This window comes from Molothrus ater, chromosome 18 (genome assembly GCF_012460135.2).
Source record: "Molothrus ater isolate BHLD 08-10-18 breed brown headed cowbird chromosome 18, BPBGC_Mater_1.1, whole genome shotgun sequence".
In the NCBI taxonomy this organism is placed as follows: Eukaryota; Metazoa; Chordata; class Aves; order Passeriformes; family Icteridae; genus Molothrus; species Molothrus ater.
The window spans coordinates 2,508,229-2,532,794 of NC_050495.2; the positions used below are offsets into that span (position 1 = coordinate 2,508,229).

General features: G+C 48.8%; 1 protein-coding gene across 2 annotated transcripts; it reads left to right on the forward strand.

The window, feature by feature from the left end:
* Window positions 1-9,600: 9,600 nt before the first annotated feature.
* CDK2AP1 (cyclin dependent kinase 2 associated protein 1) lies at window positions 9,601-24,240 on the forward strand. Of its 2 annotated transcripts, none has more exons than XM_036393447.2 (4): window positions 9,601-9,904; window positions 19,718-19,824; window positions 20,514-20,640; window positions 23,380-24,240. In XM_036393447.2, exons 1-4 carry the CDS (start codon window positions 9,697-9,699, stop codon window positions 23,445-23,447), a joined length of 510 nt encoding a protein of 169 aa, XP_036249340.1. In that variant the 5' UTR covers window positions 9,601-9,696; the 3' UTR covers window positions 23,448-24,240. The 2 variants fall into 2 exon arrangements, with proteins under 2 accessions (XP_036249340.1, XP_036249339.1); XM_036393446.2 differs by lacking the exon at window positions 9,601-9,904 and adding an exon at window positions 12,215-12,345.
* The last annotated feature ends 326 nt before the right edge of the window (window positions 24,241-24,566 follow it).

Genomic DNA, 24,566 nt, shown 5'->3' on the forward strand with positions numbered 1-24,566 from the left:
GGCCCTTCCCCAGCTGCAGGGCAGGACTGTGGCCCTGCAGCTGTTCCTGAACTCGGTGATTTGCCCGTCTGAGCCAGGGCGAGGAGCGTGCGGCTGCAAACAGCGACAGAATTCCTCTGGCAGTTCCTGTGGTCACCGTGAGCTTTAAACGGGGAATGCTGAGAGCTCAGGGGGTGCTGCTGTCCCTGCTGGGTTTGTGCGGGGCTGGCAGGAGCAGAGTGACACAAAGTGCCACAACCCCGGCCCAACGAAGTGACACAAAGTGCCACAACCCCGGCCCAACGAAGTGACACAAAGTGACACAAGCACGGCCCAACAAAGTGACACAAAGTGCCACAAGCACGGCCCAACAAAGTGACACAAAGTGCCACAAGCACGGCCCAACAAAGTGACACAAAGTGCCACAAGCACGGCCCGGCGGACCCGGGAAACCTCGGGGCTGCCCTTCCCTGGGAGCAGCAGCATCAACCCCAGGGGCTGCTTCGGATGGGGAATGAGTTTGAAAAGCAGCAATTTCTCTTCTTGAGGAGAAAAACAGGGATGAAAAGGCTCTGAGGTGCTGTTTCTCAGCCCCACTTACAACAGCTGCAGGCAGGTTGCCCCTAAAAGCTTCTGCTGAATAGAGTGAGGTGTAAAAACCTGCAGAGAAATTCCTGGGTCTGATGTGCTTCACTGTTTCTTTATTGGCTCAAAATAATTTTTGAGTGAAAGAGATTTAAGGCACCACTAAGATTCAAGAATAGGAACTGGACAGAGTTAAGCTGAGGCCAAAACTCATGGAAGAAATCTTTTTCCTGCTGTGTCCTGAGCCAATATCCAGGATTCTGCGCACCTGGCACCCTGTGTGTGAAGGATGCTGAGATGTCTGGGGGGAAGCTCAAACTGAAGCATTTGGTGCACTTAAAGCAGGCAGCTAAACCAAAATACAGAAGTATGTTCAGATTTAAGTGATGTCCTGCAGTGTCAATACCTGAACCATGTGTGTTACATTTTATTTTGTAAGAGCTGACTTTGGTTGGTGTTTCTGAACTTGGCTGTGCTTAGGGCATCACTCAGTGGCAGGGGCCTTGTGGAGGAGTAGTTTTCCTACACTTAATTTGTACTGGGAAGGATAAAGAGACATTTCTGCTGCCATTTCTGATGCCATATATATTTATGTCTCTTCTTCCTGTCTTGGAGAAGATAACCAGGAAAATGCCAGCTTCCTTGCAGTCACAGAATCACATTTTTATTTGCCAAGTAATTTGATTTATTTTTCAGTCATTGCCATATTGAGTTTTATTGGAGGTGGGTGTTCACTGCCTCGGCACCTTCCCTGTACCCCAGCCCTGCAGTAACTCACTGGGAATCTGCTCTGCACAAAGGATACACTGATTTTTTTGAGTAGGGCTTTGCTATTAGTGCTTGTTCAGTCTCCACCTTTAAGGGTCCAAGGTGACAGAATCCCAAAGCCATGTAGGATTTCAGCTGAGTTGTGTGAGGTGTTTTTATTGCCTGCCCTAATGGGAACCTTTGCCAAGCTGAAAGCCCCCATCCTGCAGCCTGGGGTTGTGCTGGTCCCAAATGTCCCCAGAGCACCAGGACTTGGAGTGCCTGGCAGTAAAACATGAGCAGTGTTTAGGAAGATTTATACCCCCAAAGATGACAGAAACATGATGGACTCCATACTCAGTTCTTTCTTTTTTGGTAAAAAAAATTGTTCAATAAATTGAGCTGATTGCTACTTTGGGACTTTTTTTCTTTCCCCTTTTAATTTTCTGTTCTGGAAGTTGCCCACAGAGATGCTGGAACGCCTTTCAGCAACACATCTACACCCATTGAACACACTCATTGTCACACTATTTTAGGATCCCTCACACTAGCAGAAGTCATGTTCTAGTGATCCAAACAGCTTTTCTTTCAATCCACTTGAATCCTGGCACTTAACCTGGTTAATGTCACTGGTAAATCAAACTGGTTTTATTGGTAGTTAAGAGCAGACTCACAACATTCTTGAAGTGTTAATTGTGTTGGGCTTAAAAAAGAGAGGAGGGTTTATAAAAAATATATCAAGATTGGAAAGTATCAACTTCATATTTTATGCAAATTTTATGCAAAGTATGAAAATAGTTTTCCTTTATCCAAAGAGTTAGTCTGGGGTAAACAGACTAATCTTAGTTTTGTACATCATTTAACATTGACTTTTAGTCTCATTTTCCCCAAATATGGAAAAGTGATGAGGCCAAGATCTCAGCAATAAATGAAGATGCCCAAACCTCAGAATTTAATTATTCATTTTCACAAAGCAGTAGACTTTGTTCTGTAAGTAAGAGAGAAATTTCTTAAGAGAGGTTTTGGTTGGCTCCTTTCCAGCATGTAAATAATACACCTTAAAAATGCCAGCGAGGCAGTGCAGGAGCTGACAGCCTCTTCCTTTGGAAGTCCAGGTCTGGTTTGTGTGTTCCTCCCACATTTATAAAGTGGAAGAACCAACTTTGCCTGCTAAATGCACAATGAGTTGCAAGGCACGAGCAGAGCTCTGTGTCAGCTTAGCCAGAGTGAGTTAAATCATAAACCAGGGTGCAAGTGATTGAATCCCTCCTGGGTAAGGAACACAAACGTGCAGCGATGGAACGGTGGCGATCTGAGCCTGCACAATTCCCAGTGTTCCCTCTCCGTGTGGGAATCCTGGCCTTTGGGACAGGGCAGAGCTGCCCCGTGCAGGGAGCCCTTGGGATCGGGACCTTCCTGGCACCATCTCCTGCCTGCTTTAGGGAGGGCGCCCAGTTCTGCTGCCCCCAGCCCGGGCTGCTGAGCCACTCTCACCCCCCGGCCCTTTGCTGCTCAGCCCTGGTTTCCTCCCCTCCCTGTGTCCAGAGAAAAGCCCTGGAGCTCCTGGAGAGGGGAAAAGCCCACGAGCTCCTGGAGAGGGGAAACTCCCGGAGAGGATGCCAGAGCCTGGCCTGGCCTCCCGCAGCCCCTCTGGGGCCTCGGGCCCTGCCCTGGGCTCGGCCTCGTGCTGCGCTGCTCCAATTCCCGACCTCGCCATCGCCCGTCCCCAGCGTCTGCCAGGGCTGTAAATCCCTCACATCCGGGATTGTCCCTCCCTGTCTGGGCACGGGGACAGCGGGCAGAGCTGCCTGGGCTCCGTGGGGAGCACCCACAGCCTGTCCCCTCCCACAGACCCGGGGGGACACCACGGCCTCCCCTTGTTGCTCTTGCAGAGGGAAGAAGGGGTTTTTAGGCGGTGTGCCAGGGCAGGAGGCTGCTGTCGCTCTTCAGGTAGATGTTTAGGCAGGGTTTGATCGTTTGGCTCGCTAAAAACACTTTGTGTTTAGCATCACCCTGTCCCAGCGCCTCCACCGGGCGAGGGGATTGGCACTGCAAGGCTCTGCACCCCGGGCTGGGCACACGGGCTTCACACCACTGAATCTCTAACTTGGCGAGAGATTTCAGGGCTCTCCCTTCTGCTCTGAGCAGTGTCCCGGGGCAGGAGCGCACACACGGGTCAGACTCATCCTGGCAAAGCTGTGTCTGCGCCGCGGGCTGGTGAGGGAGGGTCGCGCCGTGCCCGGCAGTGCCAGCCGAGGGCTGTGTGGCACCACAGACACCGAGGGGCCGCCCGTGCCACACGCGGCGCTCAGAGTGCGCTGTCCTGCCACCCTGATTTACCTCCTGCTCTTCCTCCTTCCCCCTTCACCCTGCTCTTCTCTCCCCCGCCAACTCTGGGCTGTTGTGAAGCTCCACATTCCTTTCCCTACAGTCATTTCCATTTTCCAGCCCTGGGCTTTGCTTTCACTCTCTCCTCCGCTTCCTCTGCTCAAATGACCAGTCACAAAGCAATTAGGGATGCTCAGTTGGTGCCACAGGGAGGCTCTGAGGGACAGAGGTGTTTGTGCTTCTGATTATTTGTTTCAGCATATGACACTGGTCAGGTGACACTTGCTTTGCACTCAGGTGGTTTTCTGTGGGGCTTAACCCCAGCGTGTCCCTTCAAACCGTGATTTGAATCTGCAGCTCTCACAGGTGCCACGTGGATGATCATTTCACATGGACAGGGGTGTTTGACACCAGCCTCCCTCCAGGAATCCCTCCAGGCGAGCCAACACTCAGCTTGGCTGCCGTGGATTCCTGTGCTCCCAGACGCAGAGCAGGTTCAGGAGCTTTCCCAGACAGGGCTGGGATGAAAGCAAGTCTCAGAGCCTGCTCTGCCCCAGCCAAAGGGTGGGGTATTCCCTGCCCCGGGCCCACAGCAGCGCGGGGAGGAGGCAGAGGCAGGGCCAGCTCGGCAGTGCCAGCTCACTCCTTGGCACAGCCTTCAAGGGCTCAGGAGTGGGAGGGAAGCGGGAGTCCAGCCCACAGGGCAAGAAGGGAGAGTCCTTCCAGGCAAACTGAAGGAATCGGGCAGGGTGGAGCACTCGTTTGTCTGGAAAGATGATGCAGAGAAGCCCTGTAATGTGGGGATAAAGTGCTATTCCATCCCTGCAAGCAACAGCAAGCAAGGAGGAGCCCCTTGGCCCAAGCCCCACCATCAGCCCAGCTGCCTGTGCCCTGTACCCAGCAGAGCAGAGAGAGCTCCTCTCCTCTCCTCTCCTCTCCTCTCCTCTCCTCTCCTCTCCTCTCCTCTCCTCTCCTCTCCTCTCCTCTCCTCTCCTCTCCTCTCCTCTCCTCTCCTCTCCTCTCCTCTCCTCTCCTCTCCTCTCCTCTCCTCTCCTCTCCTCTCCTCTCCTCTCCTCTCCTCTCCTCTCCTCTCCTCTCCTCTCCTCTCCTCTCCTCTCCTCTCCTCTCCTCTCCTCTCCTCTCCTCTCCTCTCCTCTCCTCTCCTCTCCTCCTCTCTCTGTAGTTTTATTTGCCAGTGCTTACCAAGGAAAATGAAGCTGTTTCATTTCTACTCTAGTATTTCTTTGCTGGTTTTCATTGGAATCTGGGCTGGTTTTGATATTGGTGCCTGGTGCTTGCTTGCCTGGCAAACTGCAAAGAGGAAAACTTTCATTAGAGAGATTCCAGGCCTGTGCTTCTGTGGCTGCAGACTTGGAAACTTCTCATTCCCCCTCCGTGCTCCTCCAGGGAGACCTCCAGCCAGAGCAGGAGAGAGCAGCCTCTCTACTCGCGCTGTCTCAGAGCTAAACCCAGAGCACCATCAAGGCCTCTTTCTCTTCAACCTTTCCAGCCCCTTCCGACAGCTTTACAGGTGCTGTTCGCTTTTTCTGCTGCCGGTGCAGACACCCCGGAGGCAGAGCGTCCCCTCGGAGGTGGATCGGGCTGCAGTGGCTCCGCAGCCATAGGGCAGCACCCGCGGCGATGCGGAGCAGCTGTGTCTGCCTGGCAGGGCTGCTCCGCTTGGCAGCCAGACAAAGGACTCAGGAGTGGGAGGAAAACAAGGCTGCGAGGGAAAGTCGCTCCGGATAATGCGGCATCTGGCCCTGGGAGGAACCATCTCCAAGTGGGGAGCAGGGCTGGACCGGGAAGAAGTTTGTCAGGGAGGATTTAAGGGGGAAAGCCCGTCCGGAACAGGAATCCACCTGAAATTGGGATTCCACCTGAAATTGTTGCAGGGATTTCCTGGGGCCTGGCTCTGGCTGCTGCTGCTCTTTCCTCAGGAGGGGAGCAATCCAGAGCTTCCAGGGGGATTTTGAGCTGCGAGAAGGCAACAGGGTGGAGCTGGGGAATGTGTATTTTCCTTCAGGATTAGGTTGGATTTGTGCGTTTTGGTGAGGATGGGGCAGTAGGCAGCAAATATCAGCCAGAAAAGGCAGATCACAGAGGAAGGACGCCAAAGGGGGTCAGCTTTCCCTTGGGAACAAAAAAAAGCACAAGAGAAACTTTGTAGCATCAGCAGGAAGCTGTTGTGGGGAACAGAGACAGGAATGGAAGGAGCTGTAGCAAAGCGATAAGGAAGAGCAACATAGATGCCAAAAAAGCATAAAATGCACAATTTTCCCTCTGTGCCAGGGTCCCAGGGACGTGCTGGGTGTTCTGGGGAAGGAAAGGTTCTGCACCAGGAGCTGCTGGCTCATTACAATCCCCGTGAGAAAGGTACTCAGCTCTGCAAAGCTGCTTTGAAAACGCTGTTTGTTAAAGCTGACACTCACTTGCCTCTACCACTCGTGCTATCGGCAGGGGTTAAACCTTGCCTTCACCCAAGGCTTAAAAAGCTTAATTTTCAGTCTAGGCCTACCAGAGGCTTTTCATTTTGGCTGATGATGTTAGTTGTAGCACCAGAGCAGTTTGGAGACTCGAAGATTAAATTGGTGCTGAGCAACTTGAAGGTGCATCTGTGGTTATTTTATGCACGATGCTGGATCACCAGACATGCAGGGATAAGCATTTGAATATAAACTCCCTCTAGGAAAAGGAACAAACTTCCCACTTCTTTCCCCTTGCTGCTACATGGGGCTCTGTGGTGGGTAAGGGACAGTTAGAATACCCCCAAGTCACTCAATTCATTAAGCCTGACAACAATTAATTACATTAAAATTAATGCGCAAATTTAATGTTTTACACACGTCAAAGACATGCCAGGAAAAAAAGAGGGTCTTACTGTGCCATCTTTAATTCTTCTCACTGTTGATGTAACCCAAGGTGATAAGGAACAAGCCTAGTTTGTGCTCCTCATTTGCAGGTCCCCGTGAGTGTTACAGCACAGCTCTGTGATGACTGTTTCGTTCTGTTTCCAGATAAAAGGGGACAAACGAGTTTGTTTCACAGCATGGCCCAAGGCCCCCGGCTCTGTGGCAGAGCTGCCAGCACCTTCCAACATCCCACTTTGCATGTGTATTCCTTACACCCTCGCCCAGGGCCATGGCACTGACCCCAGAGCTTTGGGAAGGGAAAACCTCCTTCAAATCAGTCACAGCTCTGGCTGAGCAGGGGCTGGAGGCAAACTCTGTGGAAACATTGGCTGCTCAGTATTCCCAGTGGTTTGGGAGGAGCAGAGGTGAGGAAGTCAAACCAGGAGAGGGAACAGAGAAAATACCAAGAGAAGAAAGGGGAGGGGGACAGAGTGAATGTTGCAGATATTACACAACTCAGAAGAGGCAGCTGTACCTGGAAAATGGAAAATTCATCAGCAGCACTTCTTGTAGTGACTGAAGAGACAGACACATCTTCCTGTCCATCCTCCCTTGCTGGAAAACAGCAGTTCACACGTTTATTTTTAAGTTACATCTTAGTGTGCAGAAGGCTTGCAAATGTCACCTGTGTGATAAAATGGCTCTGCTGTATTTCCTGCTCTGTGACTCGGCCACTTGGTGATGAAGAGCTGCATTTGCTGTCAGTGAACACGACCGAGCCATCGGGCTGCAGAGCAGGGACCTGCAGCTTGCTGCACACAGCCTGGGAGCTGGAGCTGCCACACTCGAGGCTCAGTTTGTGTGTGCAGAGCACAACTCCAGCCGTGCAGCCCAGCCTGGGACACCAAACAAGGTGAAACCACAGGCAGCCCCTCCAAGGGAGCTCCACTCTGTGGTCAGCCTGCTGAGCAGCCAGCCCAGGGCCTGAGCACAATGGTGGTTTTGTTCTTGTGGCCACACCTGGCTCAGAACAACTGCAGTGAACCCTCAGAGCACATGGCAGATGGGAAGAACTTGCAGGTACTTCCTACCCTGCAGTGAGTGCCAAAAAACCAAGAGTAAAGTCATCTTAAATAGAGTCTGAGGCCAAGCAGTAAGTTTGTCCTTTACCAGGGTCTTGTGTCTCGTGCCACCACTGCTGCCTGTGCCCAGAACACTGCAGAGCAAACATCAGATACCCAGATCTGACACTGCTGGGCCCCTGCTTACAGGACAAACCATGCTGCCCTACAAGCCTGACCATCTCATCAAGCCTGGCCCTCACACCTTGCTCCAAAGCTCGCAGTGCCTTGTGCTGAAGGAAGAATAAACTTTACAGGACTTTTTCCACATCCCCTGCCTCCTCCTCAGAATACTGGATATTTTGAAGCTGTCTTTATTAAAACACAGGGGATCTTGTCCTTCACAGTGTTGCTCTGAGCACAGTTTTGTAGAGTTGGTGGAAAGCTGTGAAAAGCACGGCAAGCTCTGAGTGCTCCCATTCCGCTCTTGCTTAGTGTGACTGTAAACAACCACAGGATGGAAAATCCCAGAGTGGTGTGCAGGACTTCGCTGGCCTTCCAGGATTCAACAGAAAGGCTGTTATTTACAAATCTGGAAGCGGAGCTTTAGGTTTGCAGAGTTCTCACTCACACAGTGAAGGTTTACCAGTGCAGCCTTTCAGGGCTCTAAGAAGAATTGCACAGTTGTAATCACAAGCACTGGTGTGAAACTACTGTCCCTGAGCGTGTAATTCTGAGCCTGGGGCTCTCAGGACCCCTGTCTAATAGACCACAGCATGGATCAGTAAGGACAGTCAGTGCCAGTCTGGAATTCACCAGGATCGCTGGAGTCGAGCACTTGGTGTGGAAATAAAATACAACGATGTTTCATCTGGGACCAGTCAGAATTTTCAGATGTTTCTTTCATGCAGTGCACAGTCAGTAGGGCATGAGCTGGGGGCTCAAAGCTGCTCCTCTTTCCCCATTCTTCCTCAATTCTCCTTTATGCAGAGGAAATAATTTGATTTCTCCATGTCTCTGTGATGGAGGTGTTACCTGCTTCCCTCTGCAGGGCCGGCCACTCTGGGCCTGGGTCAGTGACCAGGAATGTGCCCCAATCTCCAAGAAGCAGGATCAGGCTCTCAGTGTTTGCTGTCACTGCCATTAAGAGCAGTATGAGGCCATGGATGGACATTAAGTAGCACATGCAATAAAACGATCAAATCTCAGAGTGCCTGCTGGTAAAATATACGTGGGGGTCTGATGTGGGGGGTCTCAGCTGTGCACCTTAGGAGAGATTGTCCAGATCCCAAGCAGTTTTGTTGGGATAAATCTGGAACAATTTTCGAATGTATTTGATATGAATTAACAGAAAGAGCAAACCTGAATATCTAGCAGTGCAAAGGATGAGTTCTGATGGCAGACGTATGCTGGAAAGCTTCATCATTTAACCCGATTTAAAAAAAAAAAAATGGTGGGGAAGTTTTACTGCTGCTTGCAAGCAGAAAATGTGCCAATTGTCAACGAGATCCTTATTTTTTTAGTCCCTCAGAAGCTGCAATCCACATTAACCTTCCACCTTCAAGCGGAGAGAGCTAGTGGTTTGGAAAAAAAAAAAGGAAATAAAAAAAGGGCAGTTTTTTTCTTGGCGGCATCTAGGGGGGCGGGCGAGGAAAAAAAAAAAAAAAGAAAGAATATTTTATTTTATAATTATCAACAGGTATTTTCCATGGAGATTGGCGGGGGGATGGACGCGGGGTGAACGCCCGGCCTGAGGTGAGGGGGAGGCGGGAAGGCGGCGGCGCGCGGGCCGCCCTGAGGGCCGCCCGGGGCTGGCAGGGGCCGCCGCCCGCCCCGCCGCGGGCACAGCCCGGCCAAACCCGCAACTTGTGCCAAAACTTTCCGAAGTTAATTAAAACAGCCCCCCCCCCGCGCCACCGCCGGGCTCCGCGCCGCCGCCGCCGCCCGCCCGCCCCGCTGCCTGCCGGCGGTCCCTGAGGGGAGCTCCATTGTCTGTGAGGGGATGGCCGCGCACCCCCGCCGCGCCCCCGCCCGCCGCGCCCCCGCCCTCCGCGCCGCCGTGCGCGGGGCGCCGGGCGGCCGCGGCGGGTGGCTGCCGGCTCTCCCCCAAAGTTTTTGGATCCGCGTCTCCTCATGATGTATGGATGATATATTGCATTGTGGGTGTCAATATAACTGACGGCCATATTTGCCGGTGCTGCTACTGCTGTAAACAACCCAAAGTGTCTGGGAGACACGGAGACGCTTCGCTGAATTTCAGGACGCTTCTCCTCCTCCCGCTGGCCATGTCTCTGGGAATGTCTTACAAGCCCAACTTGAACGCCCACATCCCCGGGACTCCCCTCAACCCGGGTAAGTCCGCGGCGGCAACTGGGTGGCAAGTTTGGGAGGCGAGCGGCGGGTGCCGCACCGGCACCTGGGGGAAGCCCCGGACTCGAGTTTGTGCCCAGTCCGGTATGGCGGGGCAGCGGCTCCGCGCCGCCATTACCCGCGCCCGCCCGCCCGCCGGCCGGCGCCGCCAGCCCCGCTCCGCGCCGCCCCCGCGCCGGGCACCGCGCCCGCCCGGCCCCGCGCCGCCGCCGCCGCCGCTCCGGGGCTCCGGCCGCCGGGTTTCCTCCATGCTCGGCTCCCCGGGGCGGCTGATTGATCTGGATCAGGAATATTCCGGCGGCGCCTCAGCGAGGACCGCTGCTGGCGGGACGCCGCAAGTGCGGCCGCTCGCCCCGCGCCTCGCCTCGCCTCACGCCTCCTCCGGCGGCGGGGCCGCCCCGGGCCGCGCTCCGCGGGCCGGAGGGGAGTCCCGGAGCTCCGCCGGCGGAGGCACCGCCAGCGCCTCGGGGCGACCCTCGGTCAGCGCTCTCCCGTCGGAGTCTCCCCCGCATCCCGAGCGGAGGAGACCGCTCCGCTCGCTGGAGACTTTTTGGGGATGGGGGGGGCACACAGGGATTGCACTATTTCTTAAAAAACTCCTGTTTAAAAATCACTCTTCATCCTTGGATTTGTACAGGAGTCTTTCCAACTTTCCTCTTTAAAAAGTTTCCTTGACAGCGTTAACTTTTTGCCTTTTTTTTTTTCTTCTTTTTTAAACTACGTTCCCCCGTTTTTCTCTTCCCGATTTCCGAAGGCATCAGCCGGCGGGTTTTTGCCGGTGCTGCGGTGCTGCTGTACATCGGGTCTCCGTGTGTGAATCGGTGCAGCCTGAACAAAGCCGCAGCAGCAATTGCTTCGCTGTGGGATATTTGGAAGGGATCTCGCTAATCTGTGCTCGTCGGCTCCGATTAAACAGCACCAAAATGGAGAAGTTGGTTCTGACTTAAAAAAATCGTATTTGTCTCCCATCCCCGCAGCCCAGCCTGCAGGACTGGCATCAGACAGCCACAAATCAGGCTGATTTTTTTTTTTTTTTTTTTCCCCTGAGAAAAAGTTTTTGAGTTGGGTTTAGGAGGGAGGGAAATGTGCCTGGGTGATTTTTACAGCACCGTTAGTGGTTGTGATCCTGGGAAGCTGAGGAGCGAAAGGGATCTCCGGGATGCATCTCTGTTCTAGCTACCAGGAGAGCAGCAATCATATTTTACTGCAAGGACTCGTCACCAGCTGGTGGATGAGCCGAGGTGGCTGTGCCACCTCGATCCTGCATGGAGCTGAGCTCGGTGGGGCTGCGAGGGTGCAGAGGCTCGGGGAGCCGGGGTCGTGTGTGGGGCGCACCGTGGGGCTCGAGTGCTGCTCTGCGGAAGGGTCGGGGAGCAGGGGATGTGCCGAGGATTTGTGACAAAAAGCAGAAGTGTCACCGGAGGGGAAAAAAAAAAAAAAGAAAAAAGAAAAAAGAAAAAGAAACAAAACAAAGCCCCGCAAAGGGAAACCGTTCTCCTGCCGGCTCCCACGAGAACCTGGTCCTTGCTCTCCGGAACAGCCGTAAAATTGCAGGGAAAACAAAGGTGGTATTTTGCGATGGTGGGTGAGGGGTGGGGATTAGGTCATGCAGTGGAGGGGATCCGAGTCTGGCTGCTCTGCGAGCAGGGACTGCAAAATCCCGGCTCAGACATGCCGCGCACAATGCGAGCCGAGCGGTGAAGTTTCTGTCTCCAGCCCTCTCGCTGCCGTGTCTGTGCTTTCCAACGCTCCGGCTGCGATCAGGGCTTTGGATTCTTTCATGCAGTTTTATCTTCCCCTTCTCTCCCACCCTCCTTTTCCCCTTGTATCGGCAAGTTAGCAGCAGTTTGCTGTCATGCTGGAACTATTCTTGTCTAAGTTGTCCTCTCTTCTGAGTTCGGATCATCCTCAACACCCCCAGAATCTTTTCAATGAAAGAACGTCCTCCTCTGAATCCAAAATGGGCTCTCTCTTCCCTCCCTGTCTTCTGCCATTATCCTCACGCACCAGCTCTTCCTCTAGCTAGTGGTATTGCCAGCACCGTGGCCTAAGGCCAAGGGACTTAGACAAAGCAGTCCTTGCAGTTGCACATATCGCATTCAGAGTGATATGACTGCAAATGGCCCCCTCCTTTCTGGAGCTTAATTCTGATTTGGAGGAGATTGCTTCTCTATTGTGCCTAAATTAAATGCCCCCCAGCCAGGAGGATAAATCCTGGGTTTGCTTCCAAAACTGGGGTGAAGGACCCCCGCCCCCCACCCCCCCCCCACCGTCCTGCAGAGGAGAGGAAAACAGGAAATCTGTCCCTTTTGGCCTGAAATCAGCCCTGCAGAAACCTCTCTATATGAATGCTGAATATTTTGGTCTCGGCCGACGGAGGGCTCTGGGCAGCTGTGGATCTCACAGGGATTTTCCTCTGGGAGGTAATGCTGCTTCCCTGCAGTGCAGGGCTTCTGGTGCAGGAGTATTTGGGAAGGCAGTGTCGACTCAGCTCTTGGAGCTGCGTCCTTGCTGCAGAGCAAACTCCTCTCAAGTTGAGGCTGAGAGTAGCCACTCTGCAAAATTATACTTAAACTGCACATCAGTCAGATGAAGCAGTTGTGGTTGGTGGGTGCCTGGGCTCTGTTCTTGCATGGGAGCATGCTTTGGGAATCCAGTCCTGGACTGAAGTCCAGAGGGAGAGGAGCTGGATGTGGAGGAGGAAATACGGGGAGGAAACCTCTGTGGGTTGTCGGCAGATCTGGGGATGACTGCGGGTGAGGAAAATGCAGCTGCTCCACAAGTGACTCAGGATGCTGGAAGCATCTGGGTGCTGACTCCTCTGCCTTACACCAGGCTGAGGGAAGGAGAATGTGTTGTCACAGCAAAATTCAGTGCCTGCTCCTCTTCCCTGTTGCCCAGGTCAGTGCTGACACTTGGCCCAGGGTGGCTGCAATCAGGCTTGCAGTGTTTTGTCCGAATTTTTTCTGAAGTCACCTTCCTAGAGGGCCTGTGCTCAGGGAATTGGGTTCCTGCATGTAGTACCCCAAGCTTTCAATTCCAAGCTGCCTGTGCTTGGGGACCCCCATTTAATCTCCTGCACAAGCACCTTCTCTGCCTGGGCTGTAAATGAGCTCTATTAAGGACCTGCAGTGGCTCTACCTGCCCAGCCTCACCTGACCCTGCAGTGTCCCAGGGGAACCTCTGTTACCTTTTCTAACAACCATGTTTTGATTTGTTTGTCTTCTCTTGCTTATCCTACTGATTCCTGGGAAGTACTGTTTCCTCCTCATCTGTCTTGTGTTTCATATTGTTTGACTTATTTCTCTGTAAGGGACCAGCTGCTGAGCTGAGGTGAAGTAGAGCATCTCCATTGACTTAAGCTGAACTTGACACTTACACCAGCTGTGAATAGGTCTGTAGTTTGTTTTTCACCATGTTTTCATGTGTTTTCTGGCTCAGTGGATATTCACCAGCATTCCTATTTTGTTTAGACTAAGCACAGGTCAGAGAAAATGTGTTTCAAGATACAGAAGCTAGCAGAAACAGCTTGGGATTTTCTTTTACTTTCATTCTCATTCTTGCAGAAATGTCAGGTTTTGAGACAAAGTCCTGTTCATGTAAAAAAGCTTAAAACCTGTCATTTGTAGGGTCTGGAAACACCAATTCCAGCTGACAGTGACAAGGGAAGGAGCTGTGTCTTGGCTCCACATGAACAAGTCGTGGCCTGTACAACAAGTGCTGCTGGAGCTGAGGACCAAAGGGGCTCTCAGTGCACCTGCCAAACCTTGCAGCAACCACAAGTTTCTTGTGAAAAGTGCAAATTCTCACTGGGAGGTGAAATGAAAACCATTTCCCTGTCTGGGGCTGTAGCTGGCAGCTGGAGAGACCAGTTCCATTCAGTCCTGAGAAATGATACCAGCACACGAGGCCGGCCCTTCTGTTCTCAGCACCGCACTGCAGACTTGCTGGAGCACATGGCTTGCTTGTCGCCCTTTACAGAGACAGCTTCTGTTTGATATTGTTGACCATATTGAGAGGTTGTTTTTGGAGTGGGAGTACTGGAAAGAATACTCTTTGTAGGCAGAACAGAGAGCAAAGTGTTTGTGCCTTAGCAGGGGGGATAATTTCTAGGAAATATGCTCCCCTCTCCAATTCAGACTGAAATTTGCTGGATCCCTGATCTCTTGAAGTCCGTGTGAAGTTAAGTATGATGCAAAAAGAAGCTCTCTAAACATGTTTCAGAATTAGCAATTTTTTTGAAGTGGACTTGTTTGGGCATTTAGAAAATGGGCACTTTTGGCTTTGCCTCCCCGAGTGTTTTGCTTGAGAGCAGTTTTCACAGTGTGGTTTTCACAGTCAGCCAATCTCCACAGTCCCCACCCAGCACCTTGGTTTTGCTGCAGAGTGGTTTGGGTTCAGGCTAACTGGATTCCTGTTGGATAAAAGTGGCCCAGGAGCTCTGCTCCAGTTGTGCAACACGGATGCTCCATCCCTTGCAAGGGGAACACAGGGATCCAAACCAAAGATGGCACAGCTTTGAACCATGCCCTCCTAGTCTGGGGGATCAGACTAAAATCTAACCTTAAGTCATACCCCCTTAGGCCAGCTACATGTGGTGTACACATACCAAATGCTTTAATCTCTTGATCTGTTCCTTGTGGTGCCAAATAACTTGCTGGTGTAGGAATAGCTTAAGCAAGAAAAGAAGAATGGTGGGGAGTCAAGGGACTGGCTTTAGTTTTCCTGATAAAGAAAGAGACAGGAGGGCAGGAAGAGGAGACATAAACCATGACCGTTATCCACATGGAAAGATTAAATAGCACAAGAGTAGCAGAGGAAAGGCCCAGAGTGTGACAGATCAAAAGAGCAAGGCCTCTGGCTGTTACGATAAAGAATGTCCTAGTTCTTGAGAACATATTTATGTGTCTGCGCACTGCGTTTTTTTTAAAGGAAATAGTTTTATTCAAAGAAAGGTCTGTTCCTTCTACAAGGGCTGTTCAAGGGAGAAATAGTGGGTGAAAATACAATTTTCACAGCCAGTGCTATAAGGAATGGTTTGTGCGAATGAGAACAGGGTCCATTATTTTAAATTTTAAAAATTATGGGAAGTTTGGGGGGAGCGGGGGCTCTGTTTGAGCTCTGGGTTGGCAGCTGCTGTTAGAATTCAGTGTGTGGTTTGGCTGTGCCGTGGATCCACTTGTGTAGACATGCATGTGGTGTCCCATGGATGGCAAGGAGCTCTTGTTGAACCCAAACCAAAGAGTATAGAGGGCTAAGGAATAAAATATTCTTGTAGTCAGCCAAAACACTCCAGCTGTCTTCAGCTTCTCGCTGCAGAAATAGCTGTGCTGGGTGAAGCTGTTACCTCTCCCCTGGTGCTCGAGGATGCCTCACGGTGAGTGTTGGCAAAGCAGCTTCAGGAGCATTTCTCACGTGTTTTCTTGCAAAGTTGCCTAGTTTAGGACAGAAGAATTTATATCCTTTCAGTACCAGCCTCGTTGTCTGGTAGCCCATATGGTCAGGACTCCATGAGGAGGTTCTGCAGGGTGTGGCAGAGGCAGCGACCTCCAGCCCTGGGCTCTGGAGGGGTGGTGACCACGGGCCGCTGAAATGGCAACAGCCTTGATGTTTCAAGCAGCCTCAGCTTGCAGGGTTTGTGAAACAGAGGGAGAACTGTTGAGATTCCACTGACTGCACCACGTACCTTGGATAAAGTCCAGGCTGCAGGTATCTCCTCTTACATGCTCTTGTGTTCATGTGTGGAAAGGGTCTGTAAAATGTGGTTTTATAGGGCCTTACAAAGTACAGGGCAGAAGAGAAACACACATGCAGTGGGATTGGGAAACACACATCCAGGGGGTTTGGCCCTTGGCTTGTCCAAGTCAGTCCTACACGAGTAACTCAGTGAGTTGTGTGACCGTTCCTGGTTTTCCTTTGCTGCCTGTGGAACAGGGGGGTAGCTGAGCTGTGTGGATGCCTTGGCATCTGCCAAAGTGGATCAGGTGAGTGTACCCAAGTGTTCCTGCTCCTGCTGTTTCCTTCAGGGTGCTCAGCAAGTTGCCTTCCCTGTTATTTTTCCAGCAAGCAGCAGTAATAGAATTAAGAATTACATCTTGAAGCAGCAAATTGGTCATCGTTGCTCAGGCTTGGAGCTGAAGGGATCCCTACAAACCTATCAGGAATTAATGAGAAGGTTCCTGGTCAGCAGGAGTTTAGGCAAACAAAGATTGATTTGAGATCCTTTGTCTCTCAGGGTGTTAATTTGGGCTGAGAGAGACTGCTGGAAGGAAGAGATTTTGATACCAAAATCTCATTTCTGTTTGCTATACCCCCCCATAATTAATAAAGATTAATATTAATTAACAAGAAAATCACTATATTTTTGTGGGGAGAAATGCTTGTGGCAGTCTTCTGCTAGAATGCAGAAATAAATGACATTGTTTGCTCTAGAATAAGTGGGGATCTACAAGGTTTTGTGTACATTTAATTGGGAAAGTGAAGGGAGGAAAGTGTGTGTATTAATTTAGGTTTTAAACAACAGCAAGCACTAAGACAATTTGGGATGTGATAGAGGGTGCCACTGAAATTCAGTACCAAGCACACTCCCTTTTCATTCTGTCAGTTCTTAACTGTCTCCATTGTCATTTTAACGTTGGAGAGAGCAAGCCTCAATTTAGATCCCCCCTCCTTTTTTCTCTCTAGTGAATACCTAATCATCACACCGATTTTTGACTGGGTATTGACTGTGAGACTTCCTGGCCTAATTTCTAACTATAATAGCAATATCTGGTGGGGGTTTTTAATTTTTTTTAAATCCGAGATACACAGACTGCTCAGACATGCAGCTGAATTTTGGGTTAATTGAGTAATAGTCATCCAAGACCCAGGGCTTCTCCCTGAGATTAACATACAAAGTGAGAGGTCAAAAAGCTTGTTGCCCTGTGAGATACTATTACCCCCCCACCCCCCAATTAATTTCATTTTCATGACCGCATCATTTAAAATTGAGGTGAAACCAAGGATTTTTCCTTTTTTCCCCCCCTCCAGCCGAGTTTGACTGGCACAACTTCTGACATGGATGTATGGAGGCTGGTACCGCGGCCAAGCCAAATCCTTTCCTTTGTTCTCCGGGCCTGCTGCTGCTGCTGATAAAGTGGTCGGCGCATGGCATTATGTCTTATTACATTTTTGATGCAGACTGCAAAGAAACGGGTAAACTCACCATGGTTACCAGGCTCTGTCACTTGGCAGGGCCCGGCGCTCTCAGATGGCCTCTAGTGTCTGCAGCGCGCTCTGCAGCGCCCCGGCCGCGCCGCTCCGCGCATCGCTCCTCGCTCCCTGCTCCCTTTTGTCCCTCGGTGTCACCCAGCCACAGCTGGGGTCAGGCCCCTGGGCTGTTCCCACGCCTGTGAAACTTTTCTCGGTCAGCCAACTCTCTGCTTTGTGTTGGAGAGTTTGTCTGTCCTATCGAATGGACCCCGCGCTGTTATCTCCTGCAGACCAAGTGTGTGTCATTGCTAAAATCACAGAATGTGAAACAATCGCTGAATTGTCTGTGCTGTGATAGCACAGAACATGCTGAGTTGGAAGGGACCCATCAGCCAGGACACCCTGAGACTCACAGCACGTGCCTGAGAGCATTATCCAAGTGCTTCCCAAGCCAGGCTTAGTGCTGTGACCCCTGGTCCAATGCCCACCATCTCCTGATATCCTTAACCACTGTGTTTTCATCAACCCATATGGGATCAGTAAGTTGCTCTAAGTTTTGCATGGGCTGCAGCTCAGTTTTGCTCAGTGGGCAGAGCAGGATTCTAAGTCTGGTCCTGGGATTCCCTGCCTTATCCACATCCAGTTTGGAGCTCCCAGCTCTTGGATGTGACTGCTTGCAACAACAGTTCAGAGACAAGTCTTTGCAGGATGGATCTTTTGTTTTATTGTACGTGAGGAAAAATCACTTAAGCCTTTCTCTGCTTAATTGAGGTAATTAAACCTTCTTACCTTGCAGCACAAGGGGCTCATTAATGTTTTTGAAGCATTTTGAAGACCTTGGAAAAGAGATGCGGTTTGCTGTTGTGTCATGTTTGGTAATTGTTGAAATTCAGTCATCTGGACTTGAAGTACTGAGTTTCACATGGAGAGATCTTACACTTGTGCATGTATTTTGAGGTGATAATGTGAAGAGCTAATTGAGAGAGTGGCTGACAACTGTGCTGTTCCTACAGTGCCCTACTCTATGGCTGTGTTGTGTTTTGGGGGGGGGTTTACTATGCTTAAGCAAAATTAGCTCCATGTGAAACCTCAGTGATGAAACTGCAGGTTGTAATGACATAAAATTTAGCAGCTTTGTTAAAGACAAAGAGAAACTTTGCTGCTTTTTTTTTTTTTTTTTCCAAGGTGACTTAGTGACCAGCCCAATTTGCCTTTTTGGGATTTCACCTCTGGTTAACTAGTAAAAATTAAGAACATGCTCTCTCCTTGTAATGAGTGATATCCTGTGATAACTGTGAAGTGGAAAGAGACTTCCCATCTGAGGAAAAGAGTCTGTTCCACTATGTTCAGCAGAGCTTTTTACAGAGTAACTGCTGGCCCTTTCTTTTTGTAGAGAGGGGGAAATAGGAATGAAGTAATTTGCAACTTTAAAACAAAGCTAGAGATTTACATAGTTCTGAGCCCCAGTGACTTTTAACATCAGTTTAATTTAGATTTAAATGAAGGCTGGTAAATGAGATCTGTTCCTCATCTGAAAGACAGTTGGGAATTTTCAGCAAAGGAGTTTGTAAGGGGGGAGATATTTCCAGACAGCAGGCAGTCTGTGTCTGTGCCTACAGGCAAAGACAGCAGCATCCATGGATGCAAGGGCACTTGGGCTGCAAGAGCGAAGAAGTTCAGTGCTGTGGTGCTCCCTTGATCCCAAGTGCATAACCAGCAGGGTTTTTAGCACACTTGTGAAGTGGGCAGTATAATTAAACCCCTTAAAAAAAAATCAAACCGTTGTTTCTCAAACCTAAATTCTTACCATTGTGGGACAAGGGGGAGAAAGTGTTTTGATTGCTCGTTTCTGGAGCAGTTTGTCAGTGATGACATTAGAGTCTGTTTCTGGAGCTGGTGACTGACTCAAAACTCATTAGATGTGAATATAATCTTTTATAACTTTAGAAGAAGTAACCATAACACAAAGTGATGTTATTTTCCCTTTGATCTACTTATACAGCACAATTTGACTAAAAATGTTTGATATCACACAAAGAGGAATAATGGTAGCACTCCTTGCCTCCCATGTCACACAATGAGCAGCAGATCTGATGTACCACAACTGACTGTTCCCTAGGAATAGTTTTGGCATTGGCTGAAAATAGTACTGAGGGTAACTTGCTTTGACCATGTGATGACACTTTGAGTTGCAAAATTACTTTCAGATAACTTGCACTGAAAAAGTAAAAATAGCCTGGCACATTAGACTCATCTGTGTGGAATGTATATATGCAAAAATAGGGCTCCTTAATACTTGCAGTTTGTCTAGGCAGAACAACCTGTCATGCTGCACTCTGCTTCACTTTTAGGCAAACAATTTGCACTGATAATGCTGCAGGCTGTGCTATTTCCAAGTGTTCATCAAACACGAGAGAAGCATTAATTCAGCCATTCTCCTCCTAGCAGTGACACTCAGAAATGTCATTAGTGATCTCAGGCAAAGGTGAGAGGTCACAGCTTTAGGAAGAAGTGATTAAAATGTGTCCCAGTGTAACAGACTAATTAATCTTTAGGTAATAAAAAATTTGTTTTCTTTTTTTTTTTTTCCTTTTCTCTCTGCAGCTGGGGGTGTTCACTCTCCCTCCACAAGTATGGCAACATCAGCACAATACAGACAGCTCATAAACGACTATGGCCCCCCATCCCTAGGCTATACACAAGGGATGCAGGTACAGCTCTGCTTCTTTTCCTTTTTATCAGATCACTGACCCTGCCTTTGCATGGTGGCAGGGATTGTGGGCTGTAATCTGAGGTGCTCCTCCCTCCCACCAAGGTCTGAAATCAAACCCAAATGGCAGACTGCTTCCTTGCACATGTCTGGGGATCAAATTAGGCTAAGCTGAGTGCTGAGTGAGGTTGGTTCCTAATTAACTGCTAGTCCTGTCCTGTCTGAGTCACAGAGAAATGAATTATATTCTGTAAGGGCACGTACATATTTTAAAGTTATTTGTTAAAAGCTCAATATTTCTATTCAGTTTTATCTTCTCGGTCTCCCCACCTGGTAAATTTCTCCACAAAATATACACTGAAACATGGAAAAACCAGAAACAGGGTTAAGTAAGCAGTTCCAGGTTTGCTGGTTTTGCAGGACTGTTTTAACTTTGCTTCACCCAAAGTCCAAGGCTTGCAGCTGCATCCTCACAGTTGATCCCCATTTTTGAAGGGCACATAGCATTGTGTCCAACTGTAGCAGCAATTTAAAAAAAAATCATGTTTATATAATAAGCCTAAAATTTTGTTCTTTTAAAAAGTGATTTACAGGGCTATTTCTGGTCTTCCATAAACTTCCACTTGCTGTTTCTTGTAATTGTTTTGTTTTTACAGTATTTGACTGAGATTAATCTACTTTCAACTACAGGGCACCAGCAGCAGTCAAGTACCACAGAGCAAATATGCAGAACTTCTAGCTATCATAGAAGAATTAGGAAAAGAGATTAGACCTACATATGCTGGGAGTAAAAGTGCGATGGAGAGGCTAAAAAGAGGTAACTTTTAAACTTCTTTTAAAAAATAATCATTTCCCATCCACTTTGTGCAGTGACTACTTGTATACAGCTTAATGACAACTATTTCCTTTGAAAAGAGACAACTTGAGCTCCTCCTGAAAGTGGGAGGATTAACCAGCAACTGAGACCTTGGTATGCTCTGTCTGAGCAGTATTTGATAGATAAACAGTGACAAAAAGTGTCTTATGTGCATACAGGGAGTTTCAGTTAGTAATTCAAAATCAAATTCAAATAATTCATATTCTAGAACCTTTCATGGATACATTCTTTCAGTCTCCTGGCGATTTTCTTGCTCTTTCAATTCCCTTTCCTCCCAACTCCCCAAAATCCACAGCCAAGCATTGTTTACATCTCATACCCATCTCCCAACTACTTGGCCCAGGAATATTCACTGAAGTGCATTTTGCCTAAAGAAATACAACTCTGTGGTAGCTCTCATTGAGGCTGGTGGAGAAAAGAGCTACAAAAAAATCCCCAAAAAGGTGTTAGGGGAGGCTGTTCAGGCTGGGATGTCAAACATGAACAGAACCCTCTGCAGAGGAGAGTGGGGCTGCTTAGGCTCTGTTGCCTCCTGTCAAGTGCATGTCATTAAAAGTCCACTAGAAAGGGACAGAGCAGCTTTTAGGGCTGGCTGATGAGTGTCTCCAGCTTTGCTTTGTCAGCTAAAAGGGGTAATAAAGCCCCTTCCTTGGAGTGTAAAAGAAACCCCTGCGTGTCCCACTGCTGACATCAGCCTGGCATTGTCCTCTGCAGGGGACGTGCAGGGATGTTTCTGAAGGAGCAGACAGACAGGGACATTCCACTGCTCCAGCTCCTGAAATGACCCTGAAGGGCCACAGACAACAGTTGCACTGGCAGTTCTCTCCTTCTCTAGCATGACATGCTCACTTTTTCCTCCCTTCCTGTGGTCCTTGTGATGAGATCGGCTCATGCATTCAACCCGGAATGGGAATGTTATTGTAACAGACTAAGTTCAGCACCTTGCAAATCCCCCTTACACTTACCCCAGACTACAAAGCTTTATTTAAGGCTCAGCCATTATGGAAGAGTAATATATCTGCCATGACATGCAATAAAATGACTAGTAGCTGTTCTGGGAAAGGATGCAATAAAGTCTGCTGATGAGTGCTAAGTGGAATCTGGCCCAGCTAAAATCAATGTTGCTGGAGTCTCTCTTTATTGCATTGCCTGAGTCAGTATTAATAGATCATGAATGGCAACAGGCTAATGGGGACAGCTTGAGAGAGACTGAGAGAGATGCAGATGTTCTCTGGGCTGGATGGTTTGGTTCAGTGAGGAAAAAGTTGCTTTGCTGCCTCTTGCAACAAGATAGGTTTAAGATACAATGCTGCCACTGTGACTTGCCAGTGTTGCACAAAATCCGGAATAAATACTTTTTGCTGCCATCTTTTGGTCACAAAGGTACCTCTCTTTCCATTTTGGGAGCCTGGTGGCTGAAGGAGCATGTGCAAGTGTGAGAGCAGAATGATTGAGGGTAACACGTGACTGCTGCCTCCATGGCCACGGAGGTTATCCCTGAATAAAGTCCCTGTCCCCAGCTCTGCCTGCTCCTGAGCACTACTGACCTCTAAAACTGGCCCAATTCCCAGTGTTCTACATTATTCAGAGTAGTTCTGCTGCATGAACTGGGCATCCTGCCACCAGATCCAGGTCTAACACGCTGCTTTGAGTTCATGTTTCTGCATCCCACAGCTGCAGCTCTCCTCCTCCGTGGCAGTTTAACCCTCTGCCAAGCCTTGCACTCACCGAGTCCTCCCAGGTCAGCAGGCAGCTGCTGTGATCTGGGCTAGGAGCCTTCTAGAAACAGAAACCTTTCTCTCTAGAGATTAACCCCCTTCTATTGCCTTACTGCCCTTCCTCTGCCTTGTTAAGGAGCATGATGAGCAGAGAAATCACCTTCTGTCTTGCCTAGTCAGCGAAATATTAACCTTTCTTGTAGGAAAATCTGTCCACCTCTCATTTTAACACCTCTCTCAAGCTCTGCTCTTCCAGCAGCTCTGTGAGCATGAATCCACGTTTAGTTCCAGGATTATGAACCAAAGTCCAGATTGCTGGAACTCAAGGCAACAGGACTTAGAGAGGAAAATTCCACATTATGTCCATCAGATGAGAGCAGCATGTAAAGGGGTGATGATTTACACTGGGAGCTGAGCCAGTGTTAGGGGGAACTTTCTGTGCACACCATAAAAAAAAAATCTTATTTTTACATGAGAAACACAACTTGTCTTTAACAGCATTATGATGTCTTGGATTTTGATGCATTCTCCCAGAGGAGAACTATCCCAAGGCATTAGGAGCTTGCTAAAATGACTCCCCAAGTAACTTTGTAATTTGTTTCACTCCACTGGCAAAATAACCCACTGGTAGGTAAGATTTTTTTTCCCCCCCTTAAATCTTTGATTTTAAGGAGGCCCACACTGCACATTAAGACCTACCTGCCACTGCAGACTTACAAATCTTACTGTGTTCTGATCCCTGGTTTAGTCCCTTTTCCATTTACAATGCAAGTTTGGGAAGGCAGATTTGTTTAGCGGCAGTTTGGGGCTGTCCCCTCTGCTGAGGCCTTCTCTGGTAGCCTTGGCAACTGGGGACAGAAATACATAAACCTTTCTGTGCACTGTCACTGCAAGTGTGGCCTGAATGGGATGATTTCAAACACTTTTGATGGGATGATTTAAACCAGCACCTCTTTTGCAGGCATTATCCATGCTAGAGGATTAGTCCGGGAGTGCCTGGCCGAGACGGAGCGAAATGCGAGGTCCTAGCCCAGCTTCAGCTGCAAGGTTCTCCATCTCCCCATGAAGAAAAAGTAACACTTATTCTTTTTGACTCTTGAAACATTCAGACAAACTCCTTTATTTTGAATGTTTTACCGTCTTGTTTTGCCCTTGCAAAAATGTACAGTTAACAACGGGGGAAAAAAAAACAACCCAAGGATTTTTCACCTTACTGAGGGTTTGCATTTTCTAAAGACATTAAAACTCCCTAAAATGTTTCTAAAACATGGAAACTGAAGTGCATGCAGAGGAATGCTCTTTCTCTCCCAGGCTATATTTCAGTTCTCTTCTTATCCAGCCACAGCCTCATTCTGTTTTTTGTTTTTCCTTTGACTATGTTCACTTATCCCCAAAACGTCAATCTTTCAAAGTTTGACATAAGCTCTAAGGATTTTTTTAATAAATGCAGAATAGCATGCTGTACCTAGTAGTCTGCTAAGTCACAATTTGTCATACAGCATAGACCCTGCTTAGAAATAACCTTCCCCTTCTCTTATTTTTCCTTTTTTTGTTCATTTTGCATAAACATTTGCATGACTGTTAGTGCTTTGAAGTCCACTTAAAGTGCATGAGCTATATGGAAAATAGGGAAACCTATTAAGTAATAACAAGGTCCTGGAAAGCTAATTTCTACATTAAGGCTGGAGATTTCAGTTTAAAGTTTGCAAAAAAAAAAAAAAAAGAAAAGAAAAATGAACATTCTGGATAAATTACTAAAACTGTTATTTGCATCTTTGTATGTATTTATTACTTGACGTAATAAAGCTTATTTTCATTAACAGTTTGTATTAAAACTATGTACAGTCACTTTAATCAGATTAAAGGAGCAAGAGCTGTCAACAGATGAAAATTTAACCTTCATGCAGGAGTTTAGGAAAGGACAAGGAAGGGGCCTGCAGGTTGCTGGAGCACTCCATGCATGGCACAGGGTACAGCTGTCTCTGAGAGGGGAAGTTCTACAAGTCTCTCTTGCCTTCAAAATCCATACTCTGGCTTTGGGGCTTTGTTGAAGGCCAAAACATGGTGGCAGCTGGTGAGGATGCTGTCCAAAAATCAAAGAGAAGTTCTGGTTAAGCTGCTGGAGTTGTTAACAGGATAAAAGCAGGA